Source organism: Lasioglossum baleicum, chromosome 9 (assembly GCF_051020765.1).
Source record: "Lasioglossum baleicum chromosome 9, iyLasBale1, whole genome shotgun sequence".
Lineage (NCBI taxonomy): Eukaryota > Metazoa > Arthropoda > Insecta > Hymenoptera > Halictidae > Lasioglossum > Lasioglossum baleicum.
The window spans coordinates 3,007,662-3,026,390 of NC_134937.1; the positions used below are offsets into that span (position 1 = coordinate 3,007,662).

Here is an 18,729-nt window from a genome sequence, read left to right on the forward strand (position 1 = left end):
AAAATTTGTGCAAAAGTGGTGTCCCTCCGTTTTTAATAATTGTTTAAACATGTTTAGACAATCATAATCTATTAATATTGGATATCACTGTATTCGGGAAAGTCTACAGAATCTTTTGCTGCAAAGAACAATTCAATATCATTTATAATAACATCACAATATTTTTGTTATACCTATCACGAGCAATACACAAAAATGGGAAGCAGTATAACAACATTAAAGAGTTAAAAAACGCAGAAAGATATTAGTGGAATCAAATTCATAAAACAACGTTGCAAAAATTAGTTTGTAGTATGGAAAATTGGATATTTCAAATGATTAAATGTAACGGTGGAAGTACTAAATACTAATATTATCAACTTAATTTTTTGTTCGAATTTATTTTAGACTGTTCTTATAGAAATTTGATTACACTTATGTACAATTAAGTTGTAATATTTCGTTTATAACAAAAATAAAGCAGTTTTCTTGAATTCAGAATATTGATTTCTGCTTCGTTATATTCCTTAATTATTTTCTAGCCTTCTTTTAATCATATTATCAAAATACTTGAATTTTTTATTCAAAATAGTAGTGTTCTTATAGAAATTTCGTCCACTGTATTATCTGAAAGTTATATGTTTGGTCTAGTTGCCGCTCATGATTTAAGCTTATCTATAGAAATAGGAAAAGTAAGGTTTTTCTGGTACTTCGGAAACACACTCAAAGCAAACGATAAATATACTTTCATAAGATAAACGATATCTAGCATTTTATTACCTGAACAAAAATGATTGCTAATCATCAAAGTCCAAACTTCAACATGCAACAACTGATATACTGTTCGAAATATATTGTATGAAAGGTACCGTTTTGTTGCTGCGTGCGTTCCTCTTGTTTCGTTCGTGATCAAATATATAGCAAAACATTTGTAAATAAATATCTGCGGTATTGAAATAATACACCTGTTTTGATATATATTGTGATTGTTTTGATTTTATGCCACTACATATCAGACACAACACGTTTGCAGTTGCACAATGTTACATTATGTATCGCGAAAGAAGTAATTAATTTCTACGACCTACGGCATAGGCAGATCAAATAATTCATTGTCCAATGCCTTTGTTCCACAACCACTGTTGGGTGGTTCTTATAGAATTTTTCGCGCTGATTCCGAATCTGTTCTTAATTTTTTCCTAGACGCAAAGTTTTTAAGAAACATGACTTTGAAAAAGAACATATTTTTCAACTTTAAACAAATATTGTTGTGTTATTATAAAAGATATTGAATTGTTTTTTATAGCAAAAGATTCTGCAGACTTTCCCGAATACAGTGATATCCAATATTAATACATTATGATTGTCTAAACATGTTTAAACAATGATTAAAGACGGAGGGACACCACTTTTGCACCAATTTTTGAGGAAATTTTTCAATTTATCTCAAAAAATAAGGGTCCAGCGGAAAATCGAACTATACTACGCGATAGAGCAGACTTTTATCTTGAGAAACCACCATTTCTGGACCCTTATTTTTTGAGATAAATTGAAAAATATCCTCAAAAATTGATGCGAAAGTTGTGTCTCTCCGCCTTTAGTGATTGTTTAAACATGTTTAAACAATCATAATGTATTAATATTGGATATCACTGTATTCGGGAAAGTCTGCAGAATCTTTTGCTATAAAAAACAATTCAATATCATTTATAATAACACCACAATATTTGTTCAAAGTTGAAAAATATGTTTTTTTTTCAAAGCTATGTTCCTCAAAAACTGTACGTATAGGAAAAAAATTAAAAACAGATTCGGAATTAGCTCAAAAAACTCTATAAGAACCACCCAACAGTAAACATAAAAAAAGTTTAAATGTGTTGGACAGTGGTAATCACACAAATGTGAGTTTTAATGATTCGCAAAAAGAAGTGGCATATCGAAGTGTGCAGGTTTGCAGAACTAACGATGCTTAAAAATATTTCCAAAACATTTTGGAACAAGTATAAGTCTACGTAAATATTTTCTGAATGCAATTATTACAATACTATTCGAATGAACAATTGGTCTTCCAATCTGTTGAAATTTTCACTTTCCGCGGAGTTAGGAACGAAATACATTTTGCACACTTTAGTTTGTTCCAATGCCAAGTCATGAAGCGTGAATACTTCAAAGTATTTGACAGAATATTTTAAATTACGTTTCTCCGTGTTAGAGAATGAACACTTTTGTCAGATTCAAGTATCGAATCTAATCGAATCGAATTGAAAGATCAAGCTTTGTAATCTTGTTTTGTTCGTTTACACAGTAAACTCGGCCTTTCAAAATCTGACCATTTTTTAAGTCACTGAATGAATTTAATGAAACACCTGAATCGAAAAGGGAAAATAAGGTAACAGCGTTTTTGATAAAAAGGAGGTGAGCATATACTGTATGTACGTATCCATGTATCTATAGATGTATGTATGTCTCTATGTATGTATGTGTAAATATTTCTATCACTACGTTTCGTTATCGTAATCGAGGTGGGGCTTCGATATCGATGAAGGCACCGAGAACCAGGTTTTTCTATCAGTTGCCTCAGGTATATATAAGGCCAGTGTGCACCTAAATGTTTATTAGTGTTCTCATTACGTTATATATTAAACTTATTCCCAATGTCCACGCAGTTTCACGACATTTAACGGTTTACGGAGCTCAGAGTACACCCAAGTGACCAAAGTTCTCATAATCTATTTCAAGATTAATCGTTGATTCGTTTATGACATAATAAAATCTTCGAGTGTCGGTGAAATTATCTAGTGAAATATTAGAATCAAACTGTAGTTGTTATTAGTGAAACAGGTATACCGAGAAATGTTCATTAGAATCTACGTCAGTTCACGATAAAATCGATTTTATAGATTTAATTACTTTTTACAATTTGAATAGACCCATACTGCCAGTTTTCGTTGTATTAAAAATTAAAAAGACAAACAACGCGACGAACGTGTTTCTATTAATAACAAATTTGTCACATTTACGTAAGTACATTGCATTTTATAATCGCTATTGCTTACAATGGTACATTTCCGAGAAACAAATTAGTGTTACACAATACTTTATAATACATTTCGCGAATTATCAATTTTGAATGTATCTATTAGAAATTATCTTCCATAGAGTCTATTGCTTCTTGTAAGACGTAACACAAAATGACGCGACGTGTTTTCTATAATTCATTATGACAATTTCAATTGCAGTCGCGTATCGATCTCGAGCTAGTAGGCTGAGATTTAAGCAGAGTTTTTGCACACGATTATGTACCACCGTGGATATCTTCGCGACAGAAGTTCCTTTGTGACCGGCGACAAGAAGTTAATCATCTCTTCGTTCAGACTGCATGGACATTGTGCTATCTACTATCTGCAGGACTTGCAGTTGGAAGTGAGGATCTAGGCAGTGAGCAGATCCGCTCTAGACAACTTGCCAGATCTAACTCTTCCAGCTCAAGGTCCTGCTTGATTATCATCGATATCGAACCTTTCCATCAGGAACCGATGTGTCATCTGTTTGACAAACTAAGCAAACTGACAATGAGTAACATTTGCGCGAAGGGGTCACGGACCAAGTGGAGAAGTGGTCTCTACGCTTTGAATGAAAGTGAGATTCAACTCCTCCAACTTACTCCTGACCTCTGATCTTCTTCTTGACCTATCTTCTCTTCTCCTGCCATATCATTTATACAATAGAAGAATCATTCGACAATTAATATGTTTTTGAAAAAAAAATTCACTGCATACTACATACTACATATTTCGTTAGGGTGGCTGAACTGTTCCAAATAATTAAAAAAAAATCGGTGTAAAGTTTCAGTCACAATCTAGACTCTTAAAAATTCAAATAATTAATTAAATGCTCGTAAAATCGTTTTCCTCGAATACCTCCTAAATTAATTATTGCATCGAAAAATATGTTTGCCAAAACCTCTAGATCTGGACAGGCTGCGTCTTTTATGTTGTATTACTTACTTCGTAAAACTAACGGTTTTCAAAAAAATTGAGAAAAATGTAACAAAATCAAAGAATTTTTTGGAAAATTTGAAAATCGAAGTGTGTTTTCATTATCTTTTATCAATAAACATTAGCGAAAAATGTATGTCCTTTTTTAACTTGTGGAACTTACTTTTTTTTAATTGCATATTATGTTGAAGGAAATTGTGTATATTTCCTTGATTAGAAGTGAAAAAAATGTTCAGGTTCCACGTTATCAATGGTAAATGTCGTATAAAGAGAACGTACGCTTCGAAAAGCCTTCTAAAGATGAACAGTTAAATAAATATAAGCGAATCCGTAGGACGTTGTCTCTGAATCAGCCGGGCGAGGCAAGCAACGCGTTATCGCATTACTTGCCTCGCCCGAACAACGTATATTTATTGGACGGTTCATTTTAGAAGGCTCTTTTCGAAGCGTAGTTCTCTTTATAAGCCCTTTACCTTTGATAAAGTGGAGCCTGAACTATTTTTGACTTTTCATCAAGGAAATACACGCAATTTCCTTCCAAATAATATCCAATTTAAAAGAGTAAGTTCCACTCTCCAAAAATCGACTTTCTCGTTAATGTTTATTGATAATAGATATAATGAAAACACACTTGAATTTTCAAATTGCAGGAGAAACTTTTTGATTTTGTTTTGACATTTTTTTCAATATTTTCGAAAACCGTTTGTTTTAGGAGAAAAGGTAAAAGACGCAAAATTTTTGCGAAACGTTATCCGAACGCGGTTCAAACATTGTACAGATTTGGTGTTATTAATTGGAACTATCCTGGAGGGTGAAAAAATTCTCTTCAAGACTAAATAAGAGAGCCACCCTCATACTATACATACGACATATATGTATATGCTACATAGTACATACTGCGTACGCGTTTTTATCAATTTAAATCGTAATAATGTGTTAAACTGCGAAGAATATAAACTTTTATATAAACTTCTTGGGTTATTTCTATGTATACATTGTATAATATCCAGAAATATGCTAAAAATGTTTTGCTTGTTATTACTATGTGTCAGAAATGTAAAATAATATTTTAAAATAGCATTCGTAAAACGCTACCAACGAGGCTGGAATTCTCCGAAATATTGTAAACGATGATCTATAATTAATTCGAATATATATTGTTACATTCTCTTTATATTTTCGTACTTTTTCCAAATACATTTAAAATTCTTGTTTGTTTGCGTCAATACGTGCCTACATATGTATGTATTGTCCATATTTCATTAAAACGACACTATTAAATGAAGTACTGTAATGTTAGGTTCGTCTATGCAATGTTTCTACGAAACGAGAGGAACGTACAACTAGTTGTATTTCTCCATGAATAAATTATCTGTTGAGATGCATATCATTTTAATAAACAATTAATTTGAAACTATTTTAGCAACTGAAATAATTAAATTTTAGAAATAATGCTTGCTATCCTCGTAATTTCTTACTTCAAGAAACCACTGTCTGTAAAGGAAACACAAAGCCCACAAGTTCTGTCATAGAACTTGTTAATGTAAATCTTAATCAAATTTAAATGTAACGATTCTATTTTATGATCCATTATTGATACGCGCTTGTAATTTTTCCTAGGTAAAGCATTATAAAACATATTGATGAATATTTGGGAAACATCAACGAACTTTCACTTTTTCCCTTCTTTTGACAGTTGAAACAGGAAATTTTGGTTTTCGATTTTAGCAATTTTTCCATGGTGGAGAACGGTAGCGTTATTATTTTTATCGCGTAATACGATAAGACTAAAATGAAAAAGTTTTAGTTTTAAAATATGCTACACAAAAATTAATGAGTAAATATTTCGAAAGAATATTTCAACTTGCATCGATATGATAAAATGTTAGAACTTTGAGAATATCTTTTTTTTTATCATAAATTTTAAATTATCGGATTTTTGTTGTACTAGATCGCCCGAGTAGATGAAGGATGCATCAATGCATTATTGACATTGGAGTATTTAAGTTTATTGAGTCAAATAGTACCGAATGAGAAAAGCAGCGAAATTATATTTGGACAAGTGCATCAAGATATCAAATTATCCACAAAGAGAAATGTTAGAAATATCAAAAATAATGAGTGTAGTGCTGAAGAGTTGTATCAAGGTCTACCAATCATTGATGAAAAGATACATCCGATGCATTTCTTTTTCGACGCATTAAATATCCTACCGAAATGTCAGCAGGCTGAACTTCTATTCTCCATGTTTGCTAACGGTAAGATTATTATGGATACATAATTACTATGTAGGGGTGTGCGGGTACCCGAAATTTCGGGTACTGAGCGTAAAGTAGATTTATGGACGAGAGGGGGTGTCCCGCGAACGGGGAGGGATGGTTGCATGCGGCCATCTTGGATGGCAGCACTGTGGTGCGCTCTATAGGCGACTTTAAATACTAGTGTAGCGTCTGTCCTCGTCTGTGACTACTTACATCAGGGGTGCCCAACAAAGTGGCGCATTGGATCCTTGAGCATATACTTATTCTTTTGAAGTAGGCGCCATAGCTGAATCCATTTTCATATTTTCAACACCTGAGAGCTCTCAGTTGAATTTATTAAGCCTTCTTACTCATCAATTCGTCGCAATTTTTTGATAGTTTACAATTATACGATGGGAATTGCGGTGTTCAAGACAGTGATCGCCCTATCGTCCAAAAGATCATTTCTCACTATTGTAAATTAGTGCTCCAATGAACGTATGTCTTTTCAACTGGCGTAAGTTAATTAATTTAATTGCGCGATTGAGTTATCCCTTTTCCTCCCCTAACCGAAGCAGATCCTACCCCTATTCCTATTTTCCAACCGCAACAACGAACGTAAGAAGGTAGAAAAAGTGCTCTAGTTATATGGCGCACCTGAACTCGTATATGAAAAAATTTTGCGCATGGTATGCAAAAGATTGGCCACCCCTGACATACATCTTTAGCATGGAACAGAACCTATATCATCTTTAGCAGGAAACAGAACCCACTTTACTGTTATTAAATCTGTGGCATGGATCAGAACTAGCTTCAACCACCGACCAGATACTATTATTTAATAGTTAATATCATTTAATAGACGCGCGGGCGGGAGAAGTGGGGTTATTCGCGTATATTCTACAGACCACGTGTTACAGCCGCTACAGTGCTGCCATCCAAGATGGCCGACAAGTTGATACCCCTTCCGTTTTTCGCTACACCCCCACCACCCAGAGTTATGCATAGTCCTTAGGTCCAGTGCCATAACGAGGGTATGAATCGCCTGTGGCAGAGGTGTCTAACTTGCGCCTCCCCGTAACCCAATAATGACAAAACAATTAAAAATTTTAATGTAACAAGTTAAATTTTACCAAATGCAATATATTAAATACTATTAACCTCATCAAAATAAGTTGCCTGTATATGTATACAATAATGTATCTGTCAAGGTATATTTGTATGAATATCTACAACCTAACTAAGAACAAATTTTCATTCATATTCAATGACGACAAAATAAAAGAAATACAAAACATAGGTATATGTTAAAATAATATAATGAAAACATAAAACACAGTTTGGCAGATTTTTTAAAGTAATTCTTCTCCTTTTTTCATTTGCAAACACATCTATTATATCGTCATAATTTAGTGTTTTGGCAACATCTTTTTACATTGATATTATAAATATGTTTACTCCTGTCCAATAGAAGAACGAAGGTACGATTTTACAATTTATAATTTGCTAAACGAACGTTTGCAGGAAGCTGTTGTTACAGGCATTGTTATTAAAATCCTTAATTCTATGTCTAGATTTGGGTACGTGTTTTGTAATGAGAGATCGTAATTTTTTTGCAAGATTTCAATAGCGTCCAAACGACCCTCAGCCGGGTCGGTATTCTTTGTTTTGCGCCCCAAACCCAGTTGCGCTCGTGGCGCGGGCGCCTCTTTCGCCACGCCCGCGCTCTCGTTACGGCACTGCTTAGGTCCGTGGGGATCCCGAAAGTTTACAAACTTCGAGTACCCGAAATGGCAGTCGGGTTGGGTCGAGTCGGAGTCCTGAAAGTTTGCAATATTCGGGTACCCAAATTTAAAGTTGGGGCAAGTGTCTGCGGTCAAATCAGCGTTTAGTAAACTGAGTTTACTACAAATCGAAATATTATTACAACCGATGATTGGACATCTTAACCCTTAGCACTCCAAGCCTAGTGATTCATATAGTACACCAACAACTCTAGCACTATATTCGTAAGCAAAACAGTCGTGTCGCCGTAGCAGCGACAGTGGTTTTAAAGTTCATATTTCCAATATCGTATTATCGGCGAAAACGGAATGCAAAGGGTTAATATGCACAGAGTTATTTATCGCTGCTCTAATCACAGACTTCCCCCCAACTTTAACGTCGAGTACCCGAATATTGCTAACTCTTTCGGGACCCCGACCCGAACTCGAAATTTCGCGTACTCGCACACCCCTAAATCATTACCATTATGCGACACTACAGAACATATATAATCCATATAATACAGAAGTAGAGTAAGTCAATATTTTGCTTGTTTGGTTCAACACCACATTTCGAAACCTCAAGCTCCGCCCTATTACGTTCAACCGCAGGAGCGGTAGAAGTCTAGCTTCGCTATCTTAGTTCTTAGCTTTTTACTACCGAAAAACCCCATTTTTGCATTATCGAAAGATGAGAAGGTGCATCCCGCACCCTTGCAAACCTGGAAACGAGAGTCTACCCCAGGCATGCACAGCTCTTTGCTTTCAGAGCAGCTCCCGTGCTCTCAGAGCAGTGACCTAGCTCGGACGTATGGAAGGGGAACCCACTAAGCGTGACTTGTAAACAGAGCACGAGAGAAGACGAGTGGGAGGGGTGTCGCTCTCAAAATAGTCAAATAGCGCTTTGGGCCCACGAAAGCGTGTGAGAGTGGGGCGGCGTCTACGTTATTGTAGTCTGACCATTCCGGCGCGCTCTCCACTTCCCCACGCCCCTCCCACTCGTCTTCTCTCGTGCTCCGTTTACAAGTCACGCTTACAATTGGTGGGTTCCCCTTCCATACGTCCGAGCAAGGTCACTGCTCCGACCCTGCTCATGAGCAGGGTCGAGTGCTCTTGCTCCCAAATCGTCCACCTGTGCATGCCTGGTCTACCCCCTTAAAACTTGATCCACAAGTTTATTTAGAAAAAGATTATGTTTGTTTAACATTACTGTAAAAAACCGGATATTTCATATGCAACAATCCAATATGTAACATCATACAGTTATATCAAAATGTATATAATAATTATTTAAAGACTCAAGTGCCAACCACGAAGGTCAAGGACGTGCAAATAAGATTTTAATGGATAATTTTCTGGAACATATAAAACAATTGCACAATAAAGAGCTTCTACTAACGTCCGCAGAGTCCCAGAAATTTACCACAATGCTCCTTAATAGACCTCGAGATGGTGGTCCACGTTTACCGTTCTTTTCTCTAAAAGGTATCGATTTATTCTTACAATTAATCACGTATGCATGTGTTCACCGTATCAGTATGTATACATTATACATATAACGTTGCATTACTATAGTTTGTTTAACACTCTGAACACTACTTTCAGAAAGACATATTTATTACAACGATCAGTGCTGTTATCCGTGTTGGAAGTGTTTCATCAAAGGAGTTAGCACAACACACGTTGTTATTACAGTCTTACCTTCGTCAGAAAAGGACGTACGTCTATTCAATTCACTTTCGTACGTCGAGGATTTATCCATGAGCAATAATTCTGAACAGAATTATAAATCTCGTAAATTTGGTACGTTTAAGCCTGGTCAATTTCATGTTTATTATGCTAAATGTATGTACTTATACATGTAGTACTACAAATATTTATTGCAGCACTTCGAAGTACGTGTACTTCTCTTATTATTAGTATCGTACACAACTTTGCATTTATTAGATTGCATCACTTTGAGTGTTACGAATGCTACGTACATTTGAAAGTGATACCATAAAAATTTCCAGTACTATGTATATTGTAGATCCAATATGTATATGGGATTATTTTTATTAAAAAGTTCATAAAAATAGCATTATATCGAAACAGGTGAGGATGAAAATTTTCAAGATTATGAAGAAAACCTTGTTATCCCTGTTTACATTTACGATTGTTCACTGGCCTTGTTAATTGACACGCTGACCGATAAATTACAAGTATCCCATAATAAGGATATATATCAAGATCATACATTTCGGCTTGGTCAACAGGACGGCAAAGATTTCGTTGAATTAAAATTTGGTTGTAACTCGAAACCTTCGTCTCCAGAATCGAAAAGTGAAGATTCTGATAATACCTCGAGTGGTAAGTGGAGATCTTTTATCATATTTTATCTATACATATATTGAAGGCAATAGAAGGCATCGAAGGCAACAGTGCAATATTTATGGCATTGTAGATGTTAGTATGCCCGTTACGTTTAATCTTCGTACACTAGATGTCGATTTAAGGGGGTCTTTTCCAGCAGACGACGCTCGCGCGTGAACACTCACACACCGCTAGGGTACACTCACACACCGCTAGACCACGTATACGTACGCGAGCATATGCAAGGGTCCGGGATTCCACTTCTAATTTCTCGATAATGCAAAGACGGGGCTTTTTAGTATTCAAAATCGCTAGATGAAAGATCAATCTAGTGCGCTGTTTGCCTCAAAAGTCGTTCTTTTACGTTCCCGAGCAATGGTTTTGCAATATTTGGCTGCATGTTGCCCGTCGGAGAGGCTAGTACGCCGGCGTGACTGCAGCGCCATCTGACGGACAACATGCAGCCAAATATTGCAAAACCATTGCTCGGAAACGTAAAAGAACGACTTTCGAGGCAAACAGCGCACTAGATTGATCTTTCATCTAGCGATTTTGACCACTAAAAAGCCCCGTCTTTGTATTATCGAGAAATTATAAGTGGAATCCCGGACCCTTGCATATCCTCGCGTACGTATACGTGGTCTAGCGGTGTGTGAGTGTTCACGCGCGAGTGTCGTCTGCTGGAAAAGACCCCCTTAAATTCACAAAGGTTTGTTCAGAAAGTTAATACTCACCGAGTAGAGCGAAAAACCTATAATCCGCATGAATGCAAAAAAAAACGAATTGACAAGTGCGACCGTGCTGCCCTCTTAAACAAAGGCAGATTCAGGGTCCAGCCGCCAGCTTTCTGGCTTCGTTCTGGCCATGCCCAAAGCTCTACTCCAACGGATGGCAGAATAAGTTATAGCTGCGCGTACAGACGCTCGTCAGAAATGAAATTTTTGGTTGTCGGGGTAGAAGCTTGTCGCTCCGCGTTTTGTTTCTTTATTTCTTCTCGAATTTTATATACATGCTACACCCGTTTGTTTCTTCCATATTTGTCTTATCATATTCTTCTTCCAGCTGATTTTTTTATCGAATCGGTCATAGCAATTATTTAAAATTTAAAATGTCTTTGAGCGAATGTAATTCTACTGTATGCTAGTGTTTATAATTAATGATTTTTATTGTTTTCTACATTTAACATTTTTCTTTATAACAGATCAACGAAGTCTCACGGAACATTGTAAACGAGTGAGTTTAGCGCACTGTCATTGTTACGTTGTTGCTGTGTATAAATCATTAGTATTGCAGCAGCCTCTTAGTTATGAAGATATGGAAGCCGCTGTAGAACAATGCGAGGAAACACTAATTGAAATTGACATAACGAATTATTTACGATGCGTATGCAGACATTTGAATAAATTATCAGAGAAAGATACGTTAGATCAACTGAAACATTCAGCATGCGAAGATGTTGAACCACTACATGATCTAATTCGTGACAAATTTGAAAGAATAATGACAGTCGCGTTTAGGCCCGTTCCTGCACATCCCGAATTCTATTACTGTTCTCCAACTTGGATGAGAAATAAACTGGTACGTTCTTGATTAAGCATTACCAGGTATATAAAAAGTTACTTTGCAATTATTCATACATTATTGTCAATAAAATATCGAAATTTACAGGATCTACTTGAACTTCAAAAATCAGACAGCGATGATGAAATGGAAAGTGTTATTTTTCGTCCCACAAATATTGATTCCGCGTCGCATGGTCACCATAAAAGAGGTGTGTAGTAAAATAAAGTTTAATACAGTTGCTGGAATGGTAAATATGTATTATGTTTATTAATATTATATTACGTTTAATATTACCGTACGTATTACGTTAACTATATATTGTCGAGGTCAATATTTTGAACAACTTTCTTCCTTTCAAATGTACCCGACGCGTCGTTTGGTCTTACTTTCCGAGAAATCCGCAAAAAACTTCAGTTGACCTTAGATTACAAGTACACTTTATTCTAGGTGAATCTGTGGTTAAACTTCCGATTACATCCATGCTCCGAATTGAATAAAATTTTTAGAGTAAGTTCCCTTTTGACTAAAATGATGATTGTCAAAAGGATTTTTGGCGACTCGAAAAAACAATTTTTTACTACTCCTGGATTTTCGTATGCGTGGACGGCGCGGCGCATACGCATACGAGGTCCCTCGTCTGTGGCACTAATATTAGTGCGACGCAGAATCATACTGCCTTCTTACAACCCCTGGCAGAATGTTTCCAATCGGAGGCATTGATACGGATTTTAGAGAAAACATTCACGATTTAGAAGTATAAAATATTACTCTATGGAGTTATAACTAATGGGAAATGAAAAGGGGCTTATTGAAGAATAAAAAACAACAAAATAACATAAGCTTCCATTTATTATAACAAAGAAACGAGAAAATAAACAAAATGTTACACGGGAAAAAGTTTCCGATTAATGGAACAGCTGGAAGAAAGTTTCCGATTCGATTTACACTGTCCAACACCAAAAATTGATAAACAATTACTGTTGGATGATTCTTATAAAGTTTTTTGCGCTGATTCCGAATCTGACCTTAAGTTTTTTCCTAGACGCACTGTTTTTGAGAAACTTGATTTTGAAAAAAACATATTTTTCAACTTTAAACAAATATTGTGATGTTATTATAAAAGATATTGGGTTGTTCTTTCCAGCAAAAGATTCTGTAGACTTTCCCGAATACAGTGATATCCAATATTAATACATTATGAATGTTTAAACAAACGTTAAAGATGGAGAGACACCACTTTTGCCTCAATTGTTGAGGATATTTTTCAGTTTATCTTAAAAAATAAGGGTCTGGCGCAAAATCTAACTGTATCACGCGATAGAGCAGACTTTTATCTTGAGAAACCACTCTTTAAAGTTTGCAACATCAACGTTTTTTCGAATCAAAAAGCAAAATATCTTCGCCCAACATGAGTTGCCGCCAGTGGCGCTCGCCATTAGTACGGCCGTTCGCCGCACCGTATTCCGTCACTAGCGGCAACTAATGTCGGGCGAAGATATTTTGCTTTTTGGTTCGAAAAAACGTCGACGTTGCAAACTTTAGAGGGTGGTTTCTCAAGATAAAAGTCTGCTCTATCGCGTGATACAGTTAGATTTTGCGCCAGACCCTTATTTTTTCATATAAACTGAAAAATATCCTCAACAATTGTGGCAAAAGTGGTGTCTCTCCATCTTTAACGTTTGTTCAAACATGTTTAAACATTCATAATGTATTAATATTGGATATCACTGTATTCGGGAAAGTCTACAGAATCTTTTGCTGGAAAGAACAACCCAATATCTTTTATAATAACATTACAATATTTGTTTAAAGTTGAAAAATATGTTTTTTTCAAAATCAAGTTTCTCAAAAACAGTGCGTCTAGGGGAAAAATTAAGGGCAGATTCGGAATCAGCGCAAAAAACTCTATAAGAATCATCCAACAGTACTTGTTGAACAATTTTGGTGTTGGACAGTGTAAATCGAATCGGAGACTTTCTTCCAGCTATTCTATTAATCGGGAACTTTTTTCCGTGTAACATTTTGTTTATTTTCTCGTTTCTTTGTTATAATAAATGGAAGCTTATGTTATTTTGTTGTTTTTTATTCTTCAATAAGCCCCTTTTCATTTCCCATTAGTTTTAACTCCATAAAGTAATATTTTATACTTCTAAATCGTGAATGTTTTCTCTAAAATCCGTATCAATACCTCCGATCGGAAACATTCTGCCAGGGGTTGTACAAGGGTAGAATTGAGGGCATTACTGACCGAGCAGCTGGCCGCTCTTTCTGCCAGTGGAAAGCTTTACTTCTGCGGACGCAGCTGCTGTCCAAAATCGAGCATTTTGCTTACTGGGTACTTATTCAAAATATAGACCTGAAAGATTTAGCAGTGAACCAGTGTTTTGTTGTACAATATGTATAAAATATGATCATTTCGCACGAAATGGCCAATATCAACTATCAATATTGAATTTTCTGTTAACAGTTCAATCGGAAAATTTAGTGTGGCCTGCCAGAACTACACGCAGACTGTCGAGTCATGACTCTGGGGAATATTTGTCAAACGATTTGCGAGAAGAAAACATTTACGAGAAAGAACAACCTCTTTTCTTGCAATTAAGTTGTTCTATTCGATTCCAATCCAGATCCGGCCTTAGTACTGTTCCGGTGAAAACTCTGCCAACCTGCTTCATGGAAATCTTACAAAAAATGGAAGATTATAAGAATAAGAGTGTAACAGGTGTAAGTCCATCTGATCTGAAAATCACTTTGGATATCATCTGCTTAAATCTTCCTAGGGAAGTTATAGAAATAAATTTGGAGCGCTCTTCTGGTTTACGTACAACGTCATTTTGTAGCGGCTCTCCTATCGGTAGTTTGCGAACAGAAAGCGGGAGTAGTTCCGAAAACAACACTAGAAGTGAATTTTTTCAAGAAAAAATGGCTCATCTTCCTTTAAATCAGCATAGTGCAATAAATAATTTAAAATATGAAATTGAATGGCTTCTACAAGACGAAACGGCAACCGCCCTGTTAGATCGACCTTCTGTCAATGAAGAAATTTTAAAGTTTGTAGCGAATCACGTTTCAGAATCTTCGGACAGATTTAGTTGTAAATTGGAGAAAGTTCCTTTACATTTTGTTTTCCCCTCTGAGGATAGTAAGCCAAAGTTTCTAAATGAATTAAAGACACTTGAAATTGACAACTATCGTATTCAGGAAGAGGCGAAGTTGTTCTATTTCGTAAGAAGCATGGAATACGTACCAACGATAATAACGCCCAAGGATTCAAGAAACGACAGAGAAGAATCAAAAGGTTCGCATGGTACGTTTTACTGTTATAGTGTTGACTTTTTTACAACACTTCAGACTTGAGCGACTCAGTGAATACATTTTGTAATACAGAATGCATTTTTAAGTCGTAATAAGTTCAATGTTATTTATTTAAGGTAATGCTGTAGATAGTGTAGAGAAGAACAAATTAGAAATGAGTAATGAAATTGAGAACACGGCTGAACGCAATCCTAGAACCGATAGTAAAGGAGAAATCTATGACGTTGAAGATTTGAATACAACAGGAAGGAGATCCGAGGCAAGTGGAATACGTAAAGGACAATATAATTCAAAACAAGGTTTCCAGTGGCTAAGAGATCTTGATAATCGTGAAAATTTTTTACCAAACTTCTGGTTAATTTTAAAAGTAGAAAGTGATTACGTCAACGTTTATTTTCATTGTAGGTAAGTACTTTTTCCAAGGTTTAATTATATAGTGTAGAATTTGATCGAACCGTTGCGCCGAAAAATATTACTATTCCAAGTTGTTCAAACAAATTTACGATTGATAAAAATCCCTCCTTTAATTATATACTTAATACACTGTTGTTTAGATACATCTAACTATAGATTACACTTTCAATGTGTAAACTCCTTTCTTCCGTTGATAAGAGATCATCTAAAAATGTCAATTGTCCATTTTGGCGAAATTTGATATAGAAGTAGAATGTCAATATATGTATACATTTTTGATGAGACAATATTTATGTTGATCGAGTGACAACAGAAAATAGATTTTTTTATAAATTTCGTACCAGACAGAAGAAAATTTAGTGAGCTATGGTTATCTAAATGTGGTAAATCAATTTTAATAAGCCGTTAATAATTTCTCTTGTTAAACAAATAAACCACAGACTGATATGTTTATAATAATATGCAAGGCGAGTCATCTAAAGCAAGCCACTTGAATATCTTGGTTGCTATTGTTGACAGAAAAAATGTATTTCACTATAATTTTGTGGTATTCAGAAGCACATCTAAAATGGCCTACTTTTGCGTTTTCGAGGCGTAATTTTCATTATTCGGCAGCATGTACCGGAGTTTGAGAAGCATTGGGCGGCGCGACAGTGCTGCCACTGTCAAGACACATACATATTCTTAAATGTCGAGAGATTTAGGGTTCTTATAGAAAAAGCATACATCAAGGGCACTTGCAGGGACACATACAATGTCAATGCAACATTTATTATGTTAAACTATACGTGTTTAAACACACAGTTTGAAAAGTACGAAGTACACGCCTAAACGGAGGGTTTCGGCACAAGTATCAGTTCCATTTTTAGCTAGGAGCGCTAGTGTCTGTTTCTCAATATTCAGTCACTGTTTTACCGATATTTTACCGATACAGTGACTGAATATTGAGAAACAGACATTAGCGCTCCTAGCTAAAAATGATCCTCCTGAGCTTTATAAATATGATTACATATTTGTAACGATTAACAGGTTCTTAGAAATTACATCGGCCGAAGTAAGCAGTTACTGGCATACTCAGAACACTTTAATTAATCAAATAAAAAGCACCTGCCGTCAAGTAAATCAATATTTACTCTTACAAAATCTTCACAAGACAAGTAAATGTTCGGAACTATTAGAAAGTGAAATAAGCGAGGACTTCAACTGGAAATCGGAAGCAGCAAACGAGTTCAGCAATGCTATACAAAGTAGAGATTCGGTACAAAATTTGACACCTGGTATGTTCCGATGTCGGGTAGTCTGGGAATTTACTTTTCGACTACATCCTCGACTGAAAACCGGCCCTGGTAGGTCTGGACTTTCACGGGGTATTAAAGCATTACACGGAGTATTGAACAGATTTGCTGTGACTAATCGTAATAATATGTTCGTGTACCAAGAAAATAATAAAAACGTATTTTATCTAAGACTCCACGAACAAATAAGCGACGGAAAAATATTACAGAACAAGTTGTCGGAAAGTGACGAAAAACTTGTTGTTTCTCGAAGTAATAGCGTAATATCATTGTCGCAGGCAAAGTTAAATGATAATTCCGTGGCAAATGATACGCGGCCCAGAGTTCGATCTTTTAGCGAAAAGGAATCGAACATCTTAAACAAAACTGAAGATTCGATTGTTTTAATGGTACACGGAATATCGGAGGCAGGACCAGAAGTGAAACGCGATTTGGTACAAGTTCTACAAAATCGTCTGGACGATGCAGTATTAGAAGTTGTATCCGTTATGTTAGCAAGAAATCCAATGTGTAAACTGACACCTGACGATGTTCATTTCATTCAACCTCCAAAGCCACCAGAATGCATAATAAAGCTGTGCATAGAAAAGCATTGTGTACCATACATTGGCGCTTTAGAATTTTATTTACGGCAAAATATTCTTCAGTTTCTGTATATACCGAAGTATACCGATAACAGAGCAGATTGCCATTTTCAAGATTATTCGCGGATCGAAGGATCGATAAAACGGGTTGCTGAATCTGATATTTTCCTATACAATCAAAGTCACTCCAGTGGTAGCAAAGGAATCGCTTGTATAGCTCTAGCAATTACTGACGATGCTGAAGAATCAATCGAATCAATCGACGGTAAATTACCACAAAATGGCTTTCCAGAAAATATCCAGGAGAGCGACTTCGAAAATATTGTCGCAACATCAGTTTTTGATAAAAAAACACCCATTTCGTCACCTCTGATCGAATTCAAAATTTGGAAACAAGGCAGAGTTAATATCGAAGCTTTGCTGCAAAAATTGTGTTCCACAGTGAAACATGCGATTTGGGACTTGGTGACAGAATACAAATTTTTACCAACACCTTTGACAGAGCCGATACCAATTAATATATCGGAAATACAGATGGACAACACAAACGCTCGGGCGACAACCAAAACAGACGTATCTCAAAGGATAGGCCCAGATTTATCGATTAATCGATTTGAAACTGGTGAAGATGGAAAATTACATTTCATTTATTGCGTGACATTATCCCAGTGGTTTCGTTTTGCTTTGGAAATTGGAGTACCGTCGGTGAAGAAGCATGAAGTAAATATTTACCACAGACATCCTATAGCTACTATTGTTAGAGAATTAGAAATTCTTACCCAAAGTCAAGCGCCGGATACGTCAAGTAGAGCTTTTGTTTTGAAAGATAAACAACCTTTTACCGAGAAATTCGTTTTAAACGATGAAATGATAAATAAGGAGCGTGACTGCACTGCTTCAAAACATGAAGATAATTCGAACTTACCTCTATACGTGCCGTGTGATTTTAACAAAGAAGAACAAGGAACCTATACAAAATGTATATTAATAGCTCGAAACTTTTGTCAGTGGAAAGCTTCCTTTGACGAAAAAGTTCAGTCGGAAGTGTTTGTCCCGAAAGGTAAAGTATAATCACTAGACTGCGGATTTTATGCATGTATAACAAAAATTGGTATGTACAATTTAAAGCAGTAGACATATATTTAAAAAATTTAAGAACATCAACATATTAAGTCCAGTTTAATAAAATAATTAAAAGAAAGAAATTTTTATCTAGCTTCTGTGTC

General features: G+C 35.7%; 1 protein-coding gene across 6 annotated transcripts in view; it reads left to right on the plus strand.

The window, feature by feature from the left end:
- Nucleotides 1-18,729, plus strand: part of LOC143211828 (KICSTOR complex protein SZT2) — a 50,863-nt gene that overhangs the window by 25,472 nt on the left and 6,662 nt on the right. For 4 of the 6 annotated variants that reach the window (XM_076429832.1, XM_076429833.1, XM_076429834.1 and 1 more), the window contains 9 exons: nucleotides 5,929-6,235; nucleotides 9,277-9,465; nucleotides 9,586-9,783; nucleotides 10,075-10,329; nucleotides 11,534-11,910; nucleotides 12,001-12,103; nucleotides 14,363-15,202; nucleotides 15,327-15,615; nucleotides 16,654-18,563. In XM_076429832.1, coding sequence (XP_076285947.1) covers nucleotides 5,929-6,235; nucleotides 9,277-9,465; nucleotides 9,586-9,783; nucleotides 10,075-10,329; nucleotides 11,534-11,910; nucleotides 12,001-12,103; nucleotides 14,363-15,202; nucleotides 15,327-15,615; nucleotides 16,654-18,563 — 4,468 coding nt within the window. The remainder of the gene's footprint in view (nucleotides 1-5,928; nucleotides 6,236-9,276; nucleotides 9,466-9,585; nucleotides 9,784-10,074; nucleotides 10,330-11,533; nucleotides 11,911-12,000; nucleotides 12,104-14,362; nucleotides 15,203-15,326; nucleotides 15,616-16,653; nucleotides 18,564-18,729) is intronic. The other 2 variants (XM_076429836.1, XM_076429835.1) reach the window with 2 other exon arrangements.